The sequence below is a fragment of the Crocodylus porosus genome, unplaced genomic scaffold, assembly GCF_001723895.1.
Source record: "Crocodylus porosus isolate Cpor-Errol unplaced genomic scaffold, CroPor_comp1, whole genome shotgun sequence".
Taxonomy (NCBI): Eukaryota; Metazoa; Chordata; order Crocodylia; family Crocodylidae; genus Crocodylus; species Crocodylus porosus.
In genome coordinates this window covers 17,093,126-17,111,128 of record NW_017728932.1, presented here as the reverse complement: position 1 = coordinate 17,111,128, position 18,003 = coordinate 17,093,126, and the positions used below count along the sequence as shown (strand labels likewise).

The 18,003-nt window shown below is 66.6% G+C and overlaps 2 protein-coding genes across 5 annotated transcripts in view; both read right to left on the bottom strand.

The window, feature by feature from the left end:
• Positions 1-15,873, bottom strand: part of FLOT2 (flotillin 2) — a 29,001-nt gene extending 13,128 nt beyond the window's left edge. Inside the window, exons 1-11 of one of the 4 annotated variants that reach the window (XM_019545828.1) lie at positions 15,764-15,873; positions 13,194-13,275; positions 11,465-11,555; positions 6,823-6,946; positions 6,460-6,578; positions 6,123-6,236; positions 5,903-6,022; positions 4,874-5,088; positions 4,555-4,738; positions 4,266-4,415; positions 3,100-3,961 (exon numbers count right to left, since the gene is read on the bottom strand). In XM_019545828.1, the coding sequence (XP_019401373.1) occupies positions 3,923-3,961; positions 4,266-4,415; positions 4,555-4,738; positions 4,874-5,088; positions 5,903-6,022; positions 6,123-6,236; positions 6,460-6,578; positions 6,823-6,946; positions 11,465-11,555; positions 13,194-13,275; positions 15,764-15,812 (1,287 nt within the window). In that variant the 5' untranslated portion in view covers positions 15,813-15,873 and the 3' untranslated portion in view covers positions 3,100-3,922. Of the gene's footprint in view, positions 1-3,099; positions 3,962-4,265; positions 4,416-4,554; positions 4,739-4,873; positions 5,089-5,902; positions 6,023-6,122; positions 6,237-6,459; positions 6,579-6,822; positions 6,947-9,554; positions 9,646-11,464; positions 11,556-13,193; positions 13,276-15,763 lie in introns of those variants that run through there. The other 3 variants (XM_019545827.1, XM_019545829.1, XM_019545830.1) reach the window with 3 other exon arrangements.
• A 1,008-nt stretch (positions 15,874-16,881) lies between these two features.
• DHRS13 (dehydrogenase/reductase 13) overlaps positions 16,882-18,003 on the bottom strand; it is a 1,606-nt gene continuing 484 nt past the window's right edge. Inside the window, exons 2-4 of the mRNA XM_019545328.1 lie at positions 17,774-17,990; positions 17,386-17,697; positions 16,882-17,238 (exon numbers count right to left, since the gene is read on the bottom strand). Coding sequence (XP_019400873.1) covers positions 16,976-17,238; positions 17,386-17,697; positions 17,774-17,990 — 792 coding nt within the window. The 3' untranslated portion in view covers positions 16,882-16,975. The remainder of the gene's footprint in view (positions 17,239-17,385; positions 17,698-17,773; positions 17,991-18,003) is intronic.

The following is an 18,003-nucleotide window of genomic DNA, read 5'->3' as shown; positions in this document are numbered from 1 at the left end:
GTGACACGTGTGCCGCGTGCGGGAGGGGCCTGTTGTTTGTGCTGGCGGTGGGGAGGGAGGCACCGGGTTCCTGGAAGCCGTGGTCCAGGGCCCCGTGATAAGGGCTGTGGGGACCGGGCAACACTGATAAGCCACAGCCGCTGGCCTATCGGGGGTCCAGCCCAGGCACCTGGCAGAGCCGCCGCACCCTACCAGCGCTGCTACAGCCCCCAGCTCCTAGCCTGGGGACCAGGCCAGCATCATGTCACAGGGGCATCTGTGCTGTGGCCCTGGGGAAAGGACCAGGCATCAGCCCCCAAGCCCGTGCAGGCCACACGCTGTACCAGGGAGGCTGAGGGAGGAGGTGCACCCAGAGCACTACCCCAGGCCGGGGCAGGTGGGACACAGCCACAGGCATCTGGGTGCGCAGACGGGGAGCAGCAGCGACACCGACACGGAGCCCCCAGCTCAGCACAGGCCATGGGGCCAGCCAGGCTCTTCCAGGCCAGAGACACGGACCTGGCTGGGCTGCCCCAGCGCCACGCCATGGGTCACTGACTGGCACGTGGCTCCCGGCACCCATGGGCCTGGCCTGGGTGGTTGCTGCAGCTCCTTCGACTGGGATTGCTGCTGCCCCCAACACCTGGGGAGAGCCATTTGCCTCCCTCTGCTTGTCCAGGCCTGGCTGCAGCCTGCAGCAAGGGAGGAGGGCACCAGCCCCAGGGCGCAGAGGGTACTGGACACCTTAGCTTTCCGCCCCAAGCTCCTCTTGCAGGTCCCAGAACCACCCTTGCTCAGTCTGGAGGGGCTGGGACCCTGGGCAAAGGCAGGGCAGCAGACACCTGGTAAAGCCCAGGCCAGGAGCCTGCCCCACAGCCCAGGAAGCAGGCCCCAAGGCAGGCAGGAGGTGTGGGGGAGCCAAACCCGGGGGCTGTCCCATGCCCCAGCCTACGTGTCTGCTCATAGATAAGGAGCCAGCAGCCCCCATCCCTGGCTGAGCACGCGGGGTGGGGGAAGAGCACGCTATCTGGGGTGTGCAGCTGCCTGGTAACGTGCCCGGGCCGTCTGGGGCCATGGTGGGGAGGGGAGGATGGGGGCCTGGCAGGCAACAACTGGGTTGCTGCACCAATGCTCAGAGGCAGCCCCCAAGCAACAGCCTGCACCCCCAGCCCCAACCTGTCCCATATGCCCCCCGCCACAGGCTCCCCCTGCTGCCGTGAGCCCTGGGCAGTGGGAGGGCAGGGGCGCAGCAAGCCTGGGCAGGGGCAGCTCAGCTACTCGGGCAGCCCCGTCCCCACACAGACTCGGGGCCAGCACGCAGGCAGCCAGCGCGCGTGCCGGCCCGGGTCTCCAGCCGCGAGTGCTGGGCTGGGCACAGTCTGCACTTGCGGGGCACCAGGCATGGCTGGGTTGCATCCTCTGGCCCAGGGGCACCTGGTGCAATGCAGTTACTTCAGGCGTGGGTCCCAGCCCACATGCTCCCTGGGGCACTTCCAGGATGCACTGCCTGTGGCTGGTAGGGTCCAGCGGTGGCCACAGCCAGGCAGACTTGAAGAACCAGGCGTGGGTGATGCTGGCTGGTCCCATTGCCCCAAGGCTGGGCTCCAGCATGGGTCCCAGGAGCACAGCTGGGACGTGGGCAGAGCAGCAGTGCCCCAGCCCCTACCCCCAGGCAGCCCCAGGCTGCTGCTGGGAGGCAGACTTAGGACACGCGGTCCTTGGGAGCTGCCGTGCCGGGAAGTGAGGCCACGCTGGGGCTGGATGCCCGGGCAGAGCTGGGAGCAATGCCCAGGGATGATGCTAGCTGGCCCTGTGTCAACCTGCAGGTGCCAGGGCATTGCTGGGGGCTGTGGGAGCACCAGGGGCCAGGCCCTGTTGGCCACGGGCCGTGGGTGGGGGGGATGCCGCCAGGCAGACTGGGCACCAGCCCTCACCTGCCCGTGCCACAGGCTGTGGCTATGCTACCCCCGTTGAACGTGGCCGGGACAGAGCCGACCACAGCGCAGGGAGCGCAGGGGGTAGCACTGCAAAACGCAAGCCGGACCCTCCCCAGGCCTGGGGCTGGGGGCAGGAGGCTGGGTGCGAGGATACAGACCACGAGAGCCGGTGCAGCGAGGGCACGATGCCCCTTTATTCTCATACAGCTCGGACCGGGGCCCGGAGCCCGTGGCACGGGGAGGGGCGCGAGCAGAGTCATGCATGACGGACATGCGGGGGGGGCTCCGGTACGCGCAGCAGCAGCACAAGCCAGCAAAGCCGCCCCTCCCTGCAACCCCAGCTCCTCCCCACCTACCCCCCTGGGGAGGGAGAAGCCAGCCCTGTCTGAGCCCCAGAGCCAGCAGGTGCTCTGGGTCCCCCCACTGCCCTGCCCAGGGGGGAGAGCCTGCTGGGGTAGGGCTGGGGCTGCAGACAACACAGTGCGGCACCCCAGAGGGAGGGGAGCGCTAGGTCCACCGGGGCACTGGCCGCAGGCCACGTGCAGGCATGGGGGCCTGCAGCGAAGCCCACCACTCACAGAACAACAAGCTCTAGGCCCAGCATTATGGGCTGCAGCCTCCCTGCCCCATGTCCCTAGTGGCATCTCCTGGCCTGGGCAGACAGGGCCTGCATACATCCGGGATTGGCACAACAGCGCAGACAGCGAGATGTGACCCCCTGGCACAGGCAGAGTGGGCAGGGCCCACGGGGAGAAGACAGACAGGCCGGCAGGGGAGAGGGGCCAGGGCAGAACTTGGGGTCAGCGCAGCAGATGGCCACAGGGAAGGGAAGGCTGCCGTGCAGCCATGTTTCACAGCACCCGGGACCCCCGGTTCCAGTCTTGCCCACGCACCTGTCTCCGTGCTAGGCCATGGGTAGCCGAGGTCTGGAACCCACAGCCAGCACAGAGCACTGCCAGAGCTGGGGCCAGCCCAGGGCTAAGGAGAGAGGGGGCAGGGAGCACCTCTGCTACAGGCTGGGACTGCCCTCAAAGCAGCCGGGGGGGGGGGGAGGGGATACCCCATTTGGAGGCCCAGGCCCTTGACTCCACCCACACCCTCAGCTAGTGTCACATCTCTACCAACACAGACCCTAGCCCTGGAGCCCTGTCTACACTACAGCTGCTTTCCCTCCACAACGCACGGGCGGTCCCCTTGAGGCCAGCTGCCACGGCCTGCTTCCCAAGGGCAGGGTGCCCCTCCGCCCTGGAGCCACCCTGCTCCTGGGGAGGAGTCAATCCCTCTCTGGCTGCCAGCGATGCTGGGGCAGGGTCCTGCTGCACAGCCCCAGCCCCCAGGAGCTCCTGCCCCCTTGATGTCTGGAAAGCCCCGCTGGGGAAGCAGCTGCCCTGGAGCACATGGCTCCTGCCCCTGGCGCCCTGAACTCGGGCAGCACCCTGAGACCTGTCAGGCACAGGCAGGCAAGGGGCTGATACGGTTGGGTGGGTCCCTGCTCTGCCTCGGGAGACCAGTGCAGCACCGGGGGAGCCGAAAGCAGTGCAGGACACGGGGGTCACACATTCACATCATACACCAGGGTAACAGAGACAGCGGTTCGTGGAGGGCAGGGGGAGGATGGGGCGGGGGCCTCAGCGTTCTCGTCCAGCAGCTCCAAGAAGGCTGCGGGGCCGGCTCTGGGAGGCAGTCTGCACAGCCCAGGCCAGGCTGCCCCCCTCAGCCCCCAGAGGACAGAGAACTGCAAGGCACCGAGATGGCACGACCACACAAGCTGCCGGGGTAGTGGCGGGGTGGCTCCGCTCAGGACGAACACGACGAGAGACAGGGCCCATTACAAAACCCACCCCCAGCGGAAGGGAACATGCATCCTCCTGGTCCTACAAAATAAGGCACCAGAGCTGAAACGGGGACTCCGACCGTCTCTGGTAGGAAAGGGTTCCCGAGTGTCCGAGGCAGTGGATATCAGAGTGCGGCACGGGCGCCGTCACCGCCCGCCGGCCCGGCTGGGCTCACGCCTGGGCCCCAGTGGCTTTCTGGATCAGGGGGATCTGCAAGAGGGCGAGAGAGGCCATCAGGGGCGGTGCCATAGGGAGCAGACACAGGGGGAGCCAGCGGTGCCCACCCCAGCCATGACGCCCAGCCTGGGCAGGCTGCACCCAGGACACTGGCAGTCACATGCAGAGGGGCAAGAGCAGGGGGGCCCCCAGCCCACCCCCCAGCACAATGCAGCAGGAGCAAAGGGTCTGGGAGCTCCCAGACACCCAAACACTCCTGGCCTCAGGGACAGGAGAGGTCGGTGGGGCTGTGTTGGGGGGTGAAAAAAGCAGGCATGGAAGCGGCGGTGCGACACACCTTGGCCAGGTCGACTCCGGTGATGGCGTGCACGGAGGCAGGGATCTCGGCCAGCAAGCGGCTCAGCTCCGTCGTCACCTTACTGCCATCTCCGCTCAGGATCACGATCTCCTCCACCTTGGCCAGGGGAGCTGCCACTTTGGAGGCGATCTGAGACGCAGAGGGCAAGCGCCGGGATGAGCGATGGCAGCGAGGGACAGGGCCCGGTGGACACAGAGGTGCTGCCGGCCTGCCACCTGCTCACCCGGGCAGGCCACGGACCCTAGACCCACCCTGGCCCCCGGCTCACCTGCGGCAGTGCATCCAGCACCAGTGCCATCTTGGCAGCCTCCCCGTACTGCTGCAAGGCCTCAGCCTTCAGCTTCATCTTCTCGGCGTCGGCCTTGCCAATGGCCTCGATGACGGCAGCCTCCGCCTCCCCAATCTTCCGGATCCTCTCAGCTTCTGCCTGCGCGATCATCACCTGCTTCACCCTGCAAGGCAACGGCCCCGGCTGAGCACGACGCTGCACAGCCCGCACATGGGAGTGGGGGACAGCGCCGGGCTTGCAGCTCACGGAGCAGCTTTCAGAGGGTCCCCAGGGTTCTTGGCTGGACCCCGGCACTTACTTATCGCCCTCGGCGATCTGCTGCATGCGGAAGGCCTCAGCTTCAGCCGGCCGACGGACGGTAGCGATGAGCTCCTTGTCCATGCGCACAATCTCCTTCTCCTCGATGTCGATCTGTTTCCGGCGCTGCACCACCTCGATCTCGATCTCCTCCTGCCGGATCTTCTGCTGCTCCCGGGCACCCTGCAGCTCGTAGGCCAGCTGCGACTCCGCTGTCTGTGGGCCAAAGCCAGGGAGCAGAACCGTCACTACCACCCCAGACGGCCGGTCCCCTCACCGCCCTCCCGCTGCAGCCCCTGGGCACAGGGAATAAGGAACCCCCCAGAGAGCCAGGGTCAAGCCTGGAGCCAGGACAAACCCACGCTGCCACCACAGGACCAGAAAAGGTGCGGGACAGGAGCAAGCTCTTCCCAACATCAGAGCATCACAGAGTCGTAGGGCTGTCAGGGAGCTGCAGGAGGTCACATCCAACCCAGCCCTCGCCTGAGGCAGAATCAGTCCCATCCAAACCAGCCCAGACAAACTCCATGCCCAGCCTCTGAGCAACATGACAGTCACCCTGACAGGCCCAGGAATCGCTCCTGCCCCTTCCCTCGGGAAAGCAGGGAGGCCGCTGCCACCAACATCCTGGTCCTGCCAGGGGGTTCATGGATGCTGCAGGCACCCCAGCCCAAGACCAAGTCCCCGCTGCAGAGGAAGGCAACCCCCAGAGTCCGGACCAGCCTGAGCAAGGGGAAAATCCCTTCCAGTGCAGCGCAAGGCTGAGCCTGAGCACAGGGGCAAGACCCTGCAGCCAGGACCCTCAGGGACTGGTGCCAACAGGAGCATTGACACAGCCCAGTCCCACCCCCAGCCTGGGCTGCACCCAGCACCTCTGCAAGAGGCTGAAAACCCCCTGACACAAGGAGCAGGGAGAGGAGAGGAGGGTGGAAGCCAGTACAGCCCAGAAGCCTGGGAATCCCCATCCCCATGGTAGAGCCCAGGCATGGATCCCAGGAGCGCGGCAGGGCAGGGCAAGGTGGCCCCTCACCTTGATGTTGACCTCCTGGCTGAAGGCAGCTTTCTGCAGCTCGAAAGCACGCTTGGAGTCAGCCACCTTGGTGTCCGACATGAACTTGACATCCAGCATCTCCTTCTTGCACTCGGCCTCCTGCGGGGTCGGGGGGGTACAGCTGTCAGTGGCCGTGGAGAGGGGCAAGAGGGGAGCTGCCCACGCCAACGGGCCCAGGCCCCAGCCCTGCCTGACGTACCCGGATGCCAGCGTCGCGCTCAGCCTCGGCCACGCCAATATCCGCGTCCCGCTGCACAACCGCCGTCTGCGTCTTCCCTAGCGAGCTCAGGTACTCCACCTTGTCATAGACGTCCTGGGGGGGGTGGGGCATGCCGGCAGCACCGTCAGCACAGCCCCCACAACCCAGAGACGTCCATCCTCAGCCACGAGGGCCCAGCACGGTGCAGCCTGCTGGGGAGCTGGGCAGGGGCGCGGTCGTGCCACGTGGCTGCACCCGGGGACCCCCAGGGAAGCTGCCAAGCCCAGCAGCCTTTGCAGAGCCCCTGTGGAGGAAGCCAGGCCCCGCTGGCGCTTACCTTGATAGTGAAGCTGAGGATCTCAATGCCCATGCGGCCCACATCCGGGGCTGCCACCTCCCGCACCAGCTTAGCGAACTGGTCCCGGTCCTGGTAGATCTGCTCAACTGTCAGGGTGCCTGGCGGGGGGGGCAGAGCCGGAGAGGTGAGTGCAGGGCAGGCCTGGCACCAGCCACAGACAGCGCAGCCCCCGCTGCCCCCAGGACCCCAAGTGGGCTGTCCACGTTGCAGCACCACGACTGCGCGCACAGACGCCCTGCCCCCAGGGCTGGAGCAGGACCCTGCCCTGCAGGTGTGGGGGAAGCAACCGCGGTGCGTCTACCGATCCCAAAGGCAGCAGGAGCACCGCGCCGCGCCACGCACCGAGGATGGAGCGGAGATGCCCCTCCAGTGTCTGCAGCACCACGTTCTTCACGTCCTGGACGTTCTTCCCCAGGAACTGCTCGCAGGCCACAGCCAGCAGCTCCCGCTCCGTCATGATCTTCACCTGGGGAGGAAGGAAACCCCGATGAGGGAAGGGCCGGCGGCACAGACACGCTGGCACGGAGCGGCCAGGACCCGGGCACGTTGTTGTGGGCACTAAAGAGTGAGGCGGGGGAGCACCGGGAGTCAGGGCCGCCCAGGGGAGCCCCCAGAGCCCAAAACAGACCATGTGGCCCTTGCTGCCATCATCTCCACCGAGGCAGGCGGCTCCCAACTGGTCCCAACAGGCTGGGCTGGTGTCCAGCTCCAGGCACATGCCTGCCACAGCCCGTGAGGCAGCACTGCTGCAGTGAGCTGGCCTGAAGCCGACACATCCAGTAGACGAGGGGTTTGCAACAAAGCCACGCGACTCCCTGCTGCTGCTTGCTGCCCAGCAGCGCGGGGCGGAGGACGAGTTGGGCAGACGAAGCTGTGGCCCCACTCCATGCCTTGATCTCGGGGGGCCCCCATGCTCTGGCCCCGCGCAGAGGGCAACCTCAACCCATCCTCCAAGAGGCCTGGATCAAGCTGCACCCCAAGGTTGCCACGCGTGGCCCAGGCATCAGCCAGTGTCCCGTTACCACGGCAATGCAGGGTAAACCCGGGGCTCTTGCAGTGGTTGGCAACTCCTGCCCTGACCCCCACGTGCACCCCAAGGGTCCTGCCTCCAGCCTGGCATAACAGACTGGGCGCACCCACACCCCTGGGAGCAGGGCAGCCAGGGCCCAGCCGGACTCCCCCCTTCCTCACTAGGGGGGCAGAGAGCCTCCCTGGACACAGCGACTGGGCAGGGAGGGCAGGCAGGGCCTGTGTGCGACCCCCCAGGCTGGGCTCAGGCTTCCCACAAGCTGGGGACCCATCAGGCAGGGCGCAGCCCAGCTGTCTGCGCAGGAGCAGGCACAGCCCTCCCGGGCACGTACACGGGCTCCTGGCAGCCAGCCCAGGCTCCTGCCGGGAAGGGGCAGTCGGAGCCACTGTCCCACCCCCAACACGAGTGCAAACTCGGGCAAGGAGCCCACGAGGACACCCCCCCAGGTCCCTGCAGCCACACCCTCGTGCACTGCAGCCTGCAAGGCCTGGGCCTCGAGCTGCCGCTGGAGCCAGTCTGCCACCCCGAGGCCTCCAGACGCCTTTCACTTTGGCTCCCAATTAGCAGCACTTCCTGGCTCTCGCCCCAGCCCGAGGCTGCAGATGAGAAGAGCAGGAAACTGTCCCTGCAAACAGAAAACAGCCTTCCCGCTGGAGCCGCACGTGGGCACAGCAACACCCCTTTCTCCTGCTGATCCCCCACTTCCGGACACACCTCACCTCATTCCAGCCCCGAGCCACGCAAGCCCTGGCCCCTAAGCCCCTGGGGGCAAACGTCTGGCCCACAGACAGTACCCAGGTTCCCACTGGCAGGGAGGCAAGAGAGTGCAACACAAATCAGAGACAACGGCAGCAGGCACGAGCAGGCGTCGGGCAGCCCCAGGCTCCACAGACGCCGAGGCAGTTGGCTCTTCCACCAGCTCTCCGCTACACCGTGATGGCAGAGAAACCGCTAGTAAGCCCGGCCTTCGCAGGGTGCAGAACACAGGGGCCTCAGCACACGCGCAACCACAGGAACCTCAGCCAGTCGTATAAAAATGGGTCATCCCTGCAGCGCACCAGCACTGCCTCCCGAGCTCTGAGACAGCTCCCCGCTGCCCCTGAGCCAGCAAGCGACTTGACTGAGGTTTGACAGCAGGCCTGTGGCAGAGACGGAGACCCTGGGGCAGCCCAGCCTGCGCTCTCACCTGCACGGGGCAGGATCACCCTGCAGGAGTGCACACGCCCTCAGGTCACACGCAGCCCGCAAAACGCCACGGACATGAAGTCTGAGGCAGCACTGTCCTAGGCAAAGCAGCACGCAGCCGCATGAGACATGCGGAGGGGCCCGCTATGAGCAGCCACGTCTGCATATGCAGGGTGACGCGCACTCAGAACCACTCGGCCACGCTCCCTTGGGAGACCGGCAGCAAAGAGCTGCTGGGGCCCTTTCTCCTTTTCATGACACATGTGGCTGCCAGGGCAGGGAGCCGAGCCCTGCGCCACGACGCCCGGCACGTCCCTGCCCAGTGACATCCTCTGGCACAGACACCGACCGCGCCAGCCATGAGAAACGTCTGGGGAACGGGCCCAGAACTCATCGGCCACAGAGCCCGGGGCAAAAACAGCTCCCAGCACCGGGCCCTGTAAAACCAGCCCTGCTTTCACTGCTGAGCTGCCATGTAGTGCGATGGCTGCTGGCAAAGGCAGCGCGGCAAGCCACAGGCCCATGACGGCCGTGGTCCTTGGACACTGCCGCTTCACTCTGGGAAGTGGCATGGAGCGCCTGGGACGCCCCTGCTCAGACAGCTGAGTCTGGCTGCCCCCGTGCCCTTGGGTGGGCAAGACGCAATGATGGCCATGTGCAGGGAGAGAGACAGTGCAGCCCCCCACCCCCCGGGGACGTGCTCTCGGGTGGGCCGGCCACGCCAGGCCGTGCGGTGCAGCAGAGACTTCATTGAGGAGCAGAGGGCATCCGGCTCTGGGCAGCAGCAACCTTGGAAGAGAGAGACCAAGGGCAGGTTAGCGGCATGCATTTCCTGAGAGGATGGGTTGGAGTACCGTACCTGCGCCACACCCGTGACAGTTAAAGCTACCCCCTCCGCCGTCTCTACGTCCTCGCACCTGGGCTGTAACGTCATTATCTCTAGGGAAATCCTGCCAAAAAACGCAAGACATTTGCACGTTTCCAGGCAACAGGCCACCAGTGTCGACCCTGCAGCTCCTGCCCTGGGCCGGCACCTGCACTCTGCAGGGGACGGGACGCCATGACACTGGAGGCTGCCTGGGGATCGCGCCCTCCGGCAGGCAGGTCACCAGGGCTGGAGCAAAGCAGCTTTCCAGTAATGCACAGACATTGTGTGAGCAGAGCCAGGTCTAGGGCTGGGCTGGATGGGCCCCTGCCCTCCCGGTGGGCTGGTTGGAGGGGCAGGACCGAGCTACCCCAAGACCCCAGTCTGTCCAAGGCAACACTTGGGCACTGCAGCTGCAAAGAGCGCAGCATATGACTGGCCAGTGACCCAAAGAGAGCACTGGCCTGACCAAGGATGCGGCCACCCTACCGTGGCCTCCCTACAGCCACCGCCGTAGCCCTCTGCACTGATCGGCCACTCCCTGAGTCGTCCCTGGGTCCACGTGTCCCGGTCGGCCGGCCTGCAGTCATCCTTCCAGACAGCGGAGTCTGTGAGTCCCAGGTGCTGAAACCAGCAGGGGGGCCAAGCTGTGCTGCGTCTAATTCGGAGGTGGCTAACTGCAGTTCACTGCTGGTGTCTGGGCAGAGGTATGCAGATGGGGAGAGACCTCAACAGTTTGGGCCACAGCTACGCACAGCGTGAGCCAGAGACAGACACCCGCAGGAATGGGGCTCCAACTAGTCCTTCCTCCTCTCCCACCCCGGCGGGGCCGTGCAGGTCTGTGTGCTGGCAGAACGGGGAGAGACAAGGTGAGGGGCTCGGTGCTGCCGGGCCCAGGCTCCATGGGGCAGCAGGGCAGGGCAGAGCAGGTGCCCAGGCTGCTCTCTGGGTAGGCAGAAGCCAAGGCACTGGAGCTGTCTCGGGGACAGAGAGCCCAGCTGAGCCCCACAAGGAGGCAAGCAGCTGCGATTCATGTTACTCAGCCGTAAGACAGCGCCTGGACCAGCGAGTAGCAAGAGCATGGCTTTGCCCCGGGGCAGGCAACGGGGGATGGAAGCAAGAGCTCTGCTCCAGGGTGACGGTCTGACCTGAGCTGACTCGGCCGCAGCAGAGGGTTAGAGCCGTCTCCCCACAGGACCCACCCCAGGCATGCCTGCACCACGCTTCTATCTGAGGCAGAAGCCAGCGCGTGGCTTTCGCCTCCCCAGGGAAGGCTTCTACAGGCCCCGAGTGCCATGAGCAGCAGCGGTGCTGCACCAGGCCCCAACTCTGCCAGCTCTCTGGTGCTCAGGGGAAGCTGGCTGGGGAGGAGCGAGGAAGCGTGGTGCCGAATGACCGGCAGCGGGCACCGACTCAGGCCTGCACAACCGCATTGTGCAACAAGCCAGGCTCTTCCTGCTCAGCCCTCCTGGACTCGGTCCCACTGGGGACAGGCATCGCCTGCGTGCGGCAAGCTACAGGCCTGTGCCTGGAGCTGGTGAATGAGCCAGTCCCAACAGGGATTTCATTGCCACGAAGAGAAACCAGCTTGGCTGCTCCCTCGCCCATCCAATCTAACCCTGCCGGGGGTGGCTCCCAGCTTCCCAGGGAAGGCCTTGGCCTAGAGCACCCAATGTCTGCGGCATTACTGGAAGGTGCTGGCCCGGGGGCCTGGATTTGGAAGGTGTCTGCGTGCCTCTTTCCACGTTCCCCGCAGAGCTGTGGAGCGCCGGGAGGGGTCACTGAGCCTGAGCTGCCCCAGGAAGGAAAGCGTTAGTGGTGCGTTATCCTGCTGCTGCTGTGCTGCTCGAAACAGAAGGGGGAGAAGAGTTAGAGCCGAGGTTAGGAAGCGGGTGGGTCATTACCTGTGCAACCCCTGTTACGTACAGTGGGACCCCCTCCGACGTCTCAATATTCTCACAGCGACAGAGGATGGTCATAACCTCCAAAGACAGTCTGAGCAGCGATGAACAAGGGTAGGACAGCAAATACACAGAGCGGTTACCAGAGAGTAACAGACACCCGCTGCACACCATGGACGGGACTTTCGGGTTTCGCTCTCTCCCCATGAGCTTCCCACGGCACCCCTGCCCGCTCCCTCAAGCCAACAGCTGCGGGGCAGGGTCCCCAGCATGCCCCAGCCCCTCTCGACCAAGGTGACTGGGAGCTGCTACTGCCGAGCTGTGGCTAGAAGACAAGCGTGACCCGGTCTCGCCTCCTGCCCTGGCTCTGAGTGTGAGACGGCTTCGGGCTGGCCTGTGAGCACATGCTCCTGCCCCAGAGCAGGACTGGGGGCCTCTGGGGGCAAACTGTAACCAGAAAACTTTGGCAAAAATAAAGCTTTCCCACGACAGAGTCCACGGTCTGCTGGACAGCCGGGGTGACGGCACCCTGGGCAGCCAGCTCCTCCCAAACCTCCATGGCTCTCTCCGAGCTGGGCTCCCACCCAAAGCCGCAGGGATTTTTTTTGGTCTGAAAACAGGGCAAATTCTTCCAAATCCTGCCTGCATGCCCCTTCCCCCTGGTGTTTACATAGTGGAAGCAACTGCTGGTGGTACCTGGCAGGGCATCCTGCCCAGGCATCTGGCTGCCTGCGGTACCTCGGGGGACATCTCCTGGTGCTCACACCCGCCCAGGCCTTGCAGCTGCCTATGGGGAAGCCTGTGTCCATATGGGGCTGCTCCTGCCCCCAGTGCAGCTGCAGCTGGAAGTCTCCATGAGAACAGCGAGCAGAAGTGCAAGCCTCAGCATGCAGTGGCAGTGCTTCCATGCCAAGGGTGCATCACACCAGAGCTGGGAGCCTGCTGCCAGCAGCCTGGGGGGCGGGTGGGAAGGGCAGCTACAAGGAGGGGAGGGAGCTGCACCCACCCCGCCAGCGATCCTGGGCCTCCTGCAATGCCGAGGGCAGCCACCAGCTAACCTGCCTGCAAGGAGCACAGTGGCCAAGCGGGGTCATTTCCCTGTCAATGCAAAACCAGAAAGTCTCGTCTCTCCTTTCCCCAGTTAGTTCCTGCTTACGGGGATGCGGGGAGGGACCGGAGAGGACCGAGTGAGGGAGAAGGCACTGCCCTGGGCTCTGCAGCCCGCAGGGTTACAGCAGGGCAACAGCATCACGTCACAGCACGTTAGTTCCAAGACAGGCACAGCAGTGAAGGCAAGCGAGTCCCAGGGACAGGGGGATAGGGCACCCCAGGGTCCCACCAGTGTGCTAGCCCTCCCTGAGCAGCCGTTAGAGTGGGAAGCAACAAGGGCCAGTGCACCTCCAGGACACGAGCGCCAACCACCCACATTCCCTGCCCACTGCCGCAGGCACCTACCACAGGTGGCTGAGGCGTCTCTAGGCTCCTCCAGTCCCACCGGCCATGTGTGGCCTGGTCTAAACTCAGTGCAGCAAGCACTGGGCCTGACTCTCCCGGCTGCGGCACCGGCGGCAGAAAAGCTGCGAGGCCAGAGCCACGTGCAGCAAGCACCAGAGGGGTAGGCTGCCGGCCAGGAGCTGGGCTCCCACCGTGTCTGATGGATCCCATGTTCCTCAAGGTACCACTGACCCAGCCCTTGCTCCGTGAGCCACGTGCCCAGAGGTCATCTCCTTACCTCTGCGTGTCCGACACGCACCACCAGGCCCAGGCCCAGCCCCCGAACACGTACTGCTTCTGGTCGGAGCCGCAGCAGCCACCTGCAGCAGAGCAAAGAGCGCCAGGGTGGAGGGTGCCGCCATGCAGGGGCACGCTCCCCACGCCAACCCACGCAGCACCAAGTCCGTGTCCCACCCCGCGGCCTGCAGCCAGCTGGAGAGAGCCACGGCAGCAGTGCTCTGCCCAGCAGCAAGGTTCAACTCAGCTGTCATGCTTGCAAGAGAGGCAACAAAGCCTTGGCTCAGGGCTACAGCACCGGGACTGCCAGGGAAATCCTGCCAGGGGGGCCCCAGAGCAGCCAGGGGCTGGCCCCAGGCCACCTTCGTCTGAGAGTACAGCACAATGGCGTTCCCTGCCTGAGGAGCTCGTACCCACTGCCCACACACGGTGCCACACACTCGCACGCCTCTCCTCCCCTCTCTGCCTTCCTCAGGTGCATGCAGCCATCAGCTTATTGAGTTAGGAGGCAGCGTCTGTGCACCGCGTCTGCAGCGAGATGCAGCAGACAGGAGGCGGCTGGGCCTCGAGACGGGGCTTTTCCATCTTGGCACGGCCCAGGCACCACTTTCCAAATGCAGTTGGCTCCACAACAGCTGACGCTCTGAGGCCTCCCACGCCCCGCGCAGATCCAGCCCCCTCTTAGCGTACAGCCCGGTCCCGGCCCTGGGCCCTGCCTTGGCCTCTCCCTGCAGCCTGTCAAGGCAAGGGGACTCCTGCCAGCACCTTCCTGCTGTGCCGTTAACTCCACGTCGTGCAGCTGTGACTCCGGCCAACAGGCACAACCCTCTCTAAGCCGGACACTGGCCAACAGCACCTGTGGGCTGAGCCAACCTGGCAGGAGGGGCAGCCCCCACCCACAATGACTGAGCAAGTGGCAGGGAGATCTGTTAGGTCTGGGGGAGAGGGGCTAAATACACAGATGAAGGACTGAAGCCAAGGGGCCAGGCAGGGAGAAGAGGCAGCTGCACCCCTGCAGAAGCTTGCGGCAGCCCAGGGCGGGCTCTCAGGAGACCCATTAACCAGGAGCCGGCTGGAGTTGGGAAGCAGAGCTCACGCGTGTGCCCTGAGGCAGGTGCGACGTCCCCCATAGGCAGCAGAGCTCTCAAGGCTGGCTGTACCCCGGCCCTGCCCTCCAGGCTGCCAGTCTCCCAGCCTCTCCCAGGAGCAGCTGCTGATCACTGACAGCCCTCAAGAGCCTGCTGGGAAACCCCCGGCCCCATGAGAGCTGGCAGAGCTCCGTGCCCGCTGCCCCACAAGCCTGGGGCTTAGTGCAGCTCTTCCCCCAGTGCCTGGGACCTTCCCAGGGGAAGGGGCCCTGTGACAGCAGCAGAGCTCCCAGGTCCGAGGGAACCGCGCCCGCCAGCCTGCGAGACTGCACAGTGGTTCCAGGTAGAGATAATACTGGGAGTCTCCTGCTGCTGCCCCAAGAGATGCGATCCAGAAACCAGCAGCACTGGAGGATGGAGACCCACCAAGGGCAGAAGCCCCGAGCGCAGCTGGCTTGGGACGAAGGAAGAGCCAAGTCCAGCCCACAGCTGCGGTGGGGAGGGAGCACTCTGGGGATCAGCAGAGGCTGGCTTTACAGCAGACCGTGCCTGCAAACAGCTCCCTAAATGGGACATCTCCGTGGGCTTGGCAGCACAACCCCTGCGCGGTTCCCCAAGACTTTGCCCAGTGCTGTACAAGGCAAGCGCTGTCCCCAGGGAAAGGCTATGGCTTGGTAACAGCTGGCTGCAAGTGCAGCTGCCTGGGCCTGGGCCGTGAGAGGCACGGAGGGAAGCAGCAGAGCACAAGCAAGACGGATGGGGCGCAGGTCTCCTCCGACACCTGCTCAGCGTCACCGCGCCCCCTGCAACGCGGACGCAGCATGCCTGGCCCCTGAGGCAACACTGCTGGCAGGTGCCCGCTGGATCCTGCCCATCCGAGGCGACGCCGGGGCTGCGCTGGCCCCTCACGAGGGGGCACTCCTCTTTCGGCTTGGGGGGCTGCAGCAACGGGACGTCCTCGAGCGAGCCCTCGGCTCCACGGAGGCAGCAGAGCTGCCGCCCAGGTCCTTGGCGCCGAGAGCTGCCTTCCGCTGCGGGCAGCTGGCCGCTCCCTAGAGCCGAGCGAGCAGCCGGAGGATGTTTACACAGCGGAGAGCCACCCCGAGGGCCACTGCCGGCACCTAGGAAACCGCTCGTGCCCGAGCCAGCAGTAACTCGGGAGGCCCCGGCCCTGCTCCCGGCGCCTGCCTGCTCAGCGCGCGGAACCGGCCTCTGGGCACCAGCGCCCGCGGCTCCCGGGCCGCCCGACGCTGCCGTGCCCTGGAGCGCGCCCGCCGGCAACCAGCCCGCACGGGCGGGCGACCGCCAAGCCCCGCTGGGCAGGGGCCCAGCCCCGAGCCACCTGCTCCACCCCCGCCCCAGCCGGGGCTGCCCGCGGGGGGGGGGTGCGTGACGGCTCCCCCAGCACCGCCCGCTGCCCCCGCCTACACTGCCCCGGCTGCAGCCCGGCACTGCCCAGTGCACCCCCGTGCGCGGCCCCTACCCGACACGACGAGCGCCTCGTTGGGCCCGACCGTGTGGCAATTCCCCATCCTGCCGCCGCGGCCGCTGCCCCGGCCTCGCCCCGCGATCCCACAAGCCCCCGCGCCCACCGCCCGGCCCGGAAGTGCGTCACGGGGAGGGTCTGTCCACTCCCCCAGCCCCCGGCCGCCATGTTGGGAGGATCGAGGGGGGTCTAGCAGGTGGGGCCGCGATACCCCGTGCGCATGCGCCTATCTACCCCCGCTCTCCTAAGGTCGCGTCAGGCGGGGCGTGTGAACAGGTGCACACGTGCCCTTCAGGGCCTGGCCAGGTGCGTCTACACATACATGCACACACGCACGCCCATGGCAGCCGAACGCACGGCCTTCCTGGAGGCCATAGCCAGGGCAAGTGGGCGAGGCACCCCGGCAGCCCACCCAGCCCGCTGCCCTGGGATGCGCGTGGACGCGGACGGGAAACCACGAAGGGCAGCTCCCCTCGCACCCGAACTGGGCCCCCGTGCCACAGGCAGGTCGTCCGAGGAGAGCAGGGCGGCCGCGGGGGCCTCCCTTGTGGGCCCGGCCTGGCTGCCTGCAAGGGGCTCGAGGGTCCCACAGGCTAAACAGCGAAGGGCGCGTCGGTGGAGTCCAGCGTCACCATCCCCGAGACGCACGTGAGGCGGTTGTATCTGCCCCGCGCGGCACCGCATGTGGCGGGAGCCCAGAGTCCAGCCGGGTTCGCGAGGCCAGGGTCCGGGAGGAAAGGGGCACCAGGCGCCGCATGGCAGGCAACGTGGAGATCGGCCTCCGCGTCTGGACCCGAACGCTGGAGGCTGGGAGTGGGAGAGGGGGTCAGCCCTGCTGCGACGCGCTCACCCTGCCTCCCTCCACCACCGCCACGTCGGTGTTAGGCGACACGGCCTGCTGCAATGACGTTCTCACGTGGACGCCTGCCCGGGCCAGGCGAGACTGGGCAGGACCTGCTCTCCCCCGCCGAGGGACTGCCGCCTGCTGCGGGGCTGGTCTGGTGCCGGGCGCAGTGCAGGCATGACTCCCCCGCGCAGAGGTGCAGGCATCCTGCTTTATTCAAGCCCAGTACAGCCCAGCTCCTGCCCCAGCCCCAGACTGCACGTCTGGTCCCCTTCAGCACAGCCTCCCCGTGCCCACCACCTGGCTGGCACGACACCCCCCGGGCCCTGCCCGGGGTCCCTGTCTGCACCGAGATGCGCAGCGCCCTACGCAGCCAGCCCCACCATCCTCTCGCTGACCTCCCACAGCTTCCTGGCGACGGCGTCGTCCCGGGCGTGGGGCCGCGGCTCCTGCGGGCGGCAGTTGGCAAAGTAGCGCCCGCTGAACGCCTCAATGCCCTCCTGGGTGGCGCAGTGGATGGAGGTCTGGGCTCCGCCCACGGCATCTTGGAAGAAGAGCCAGGAGAAGGGCACGAAAAGCGGCCGCAGCCAGGCAGGGACAAAGGAGAACAGCGCCGTGTTCACGACCCCTGCGGGCAAAGGTGGTCAGGGCAGAGGGCAGGACAACGCCATGGTGCCCGCGCGGCTACATGAGGCGGCCAAACCTCGGGACTCCGCGTCCTGCCTTGGGAGACCCGAGGCAGCCCCAGCCCCGGGGTCAGGCGGCGCAGGCTTACCTGGGTGCAGCGCGTAGCAGGTGACGCCGGTGCCCTCCAGCCGGCCGGCCAGCTCCCGGGCGAAGAGGATGTTGGCCAGCTTGCTGTCGCAGTAGGCCTGGAAGTTCTGCAGCGTGCCCTCCACCGGCCGGCCCAGGCGCTCAAAGTCAATGCGCCCCGAGCGGTGGGCGTTGGAGGCCACGACCACGACGCGGCTGGGCGCGCAGCGCTTCAGCCGCTCCAGCAGCAGCTGCGTCAGCAGGAAGTGGCCCAGGTGGTTCACCTGGAACACCAGGTTGCAGCCGTCCGAGCGCCGGCCCCCGGACGCGATGCCTGCAGGGGAAGGAAGGTGGCTCCAGCGCACGCAGGCCACGGCCCAGGCGTGCCAGCCCCGAGCCGCGGCCCCCACCTGCGTTGAGGATGAGGAGATCCAGGCGGGGCTCGGCGCGCAGGAAGGTCTCGGCGAAGGCTCGCACGGAGGCCAGGCTGGCCAGGTCCAGGCTCATGAAGAGGACGTCGCTGTTCCCCGTCTCCTGCGGGGCGTGGGAGACACGGGGCGGGATCAGGCACGGCTGGGCGCCCGCCCCGGGGAGAGCTGGAGGGAGGGCCCGGCGCGGGGCTCCCACCTGCCGGATGGCG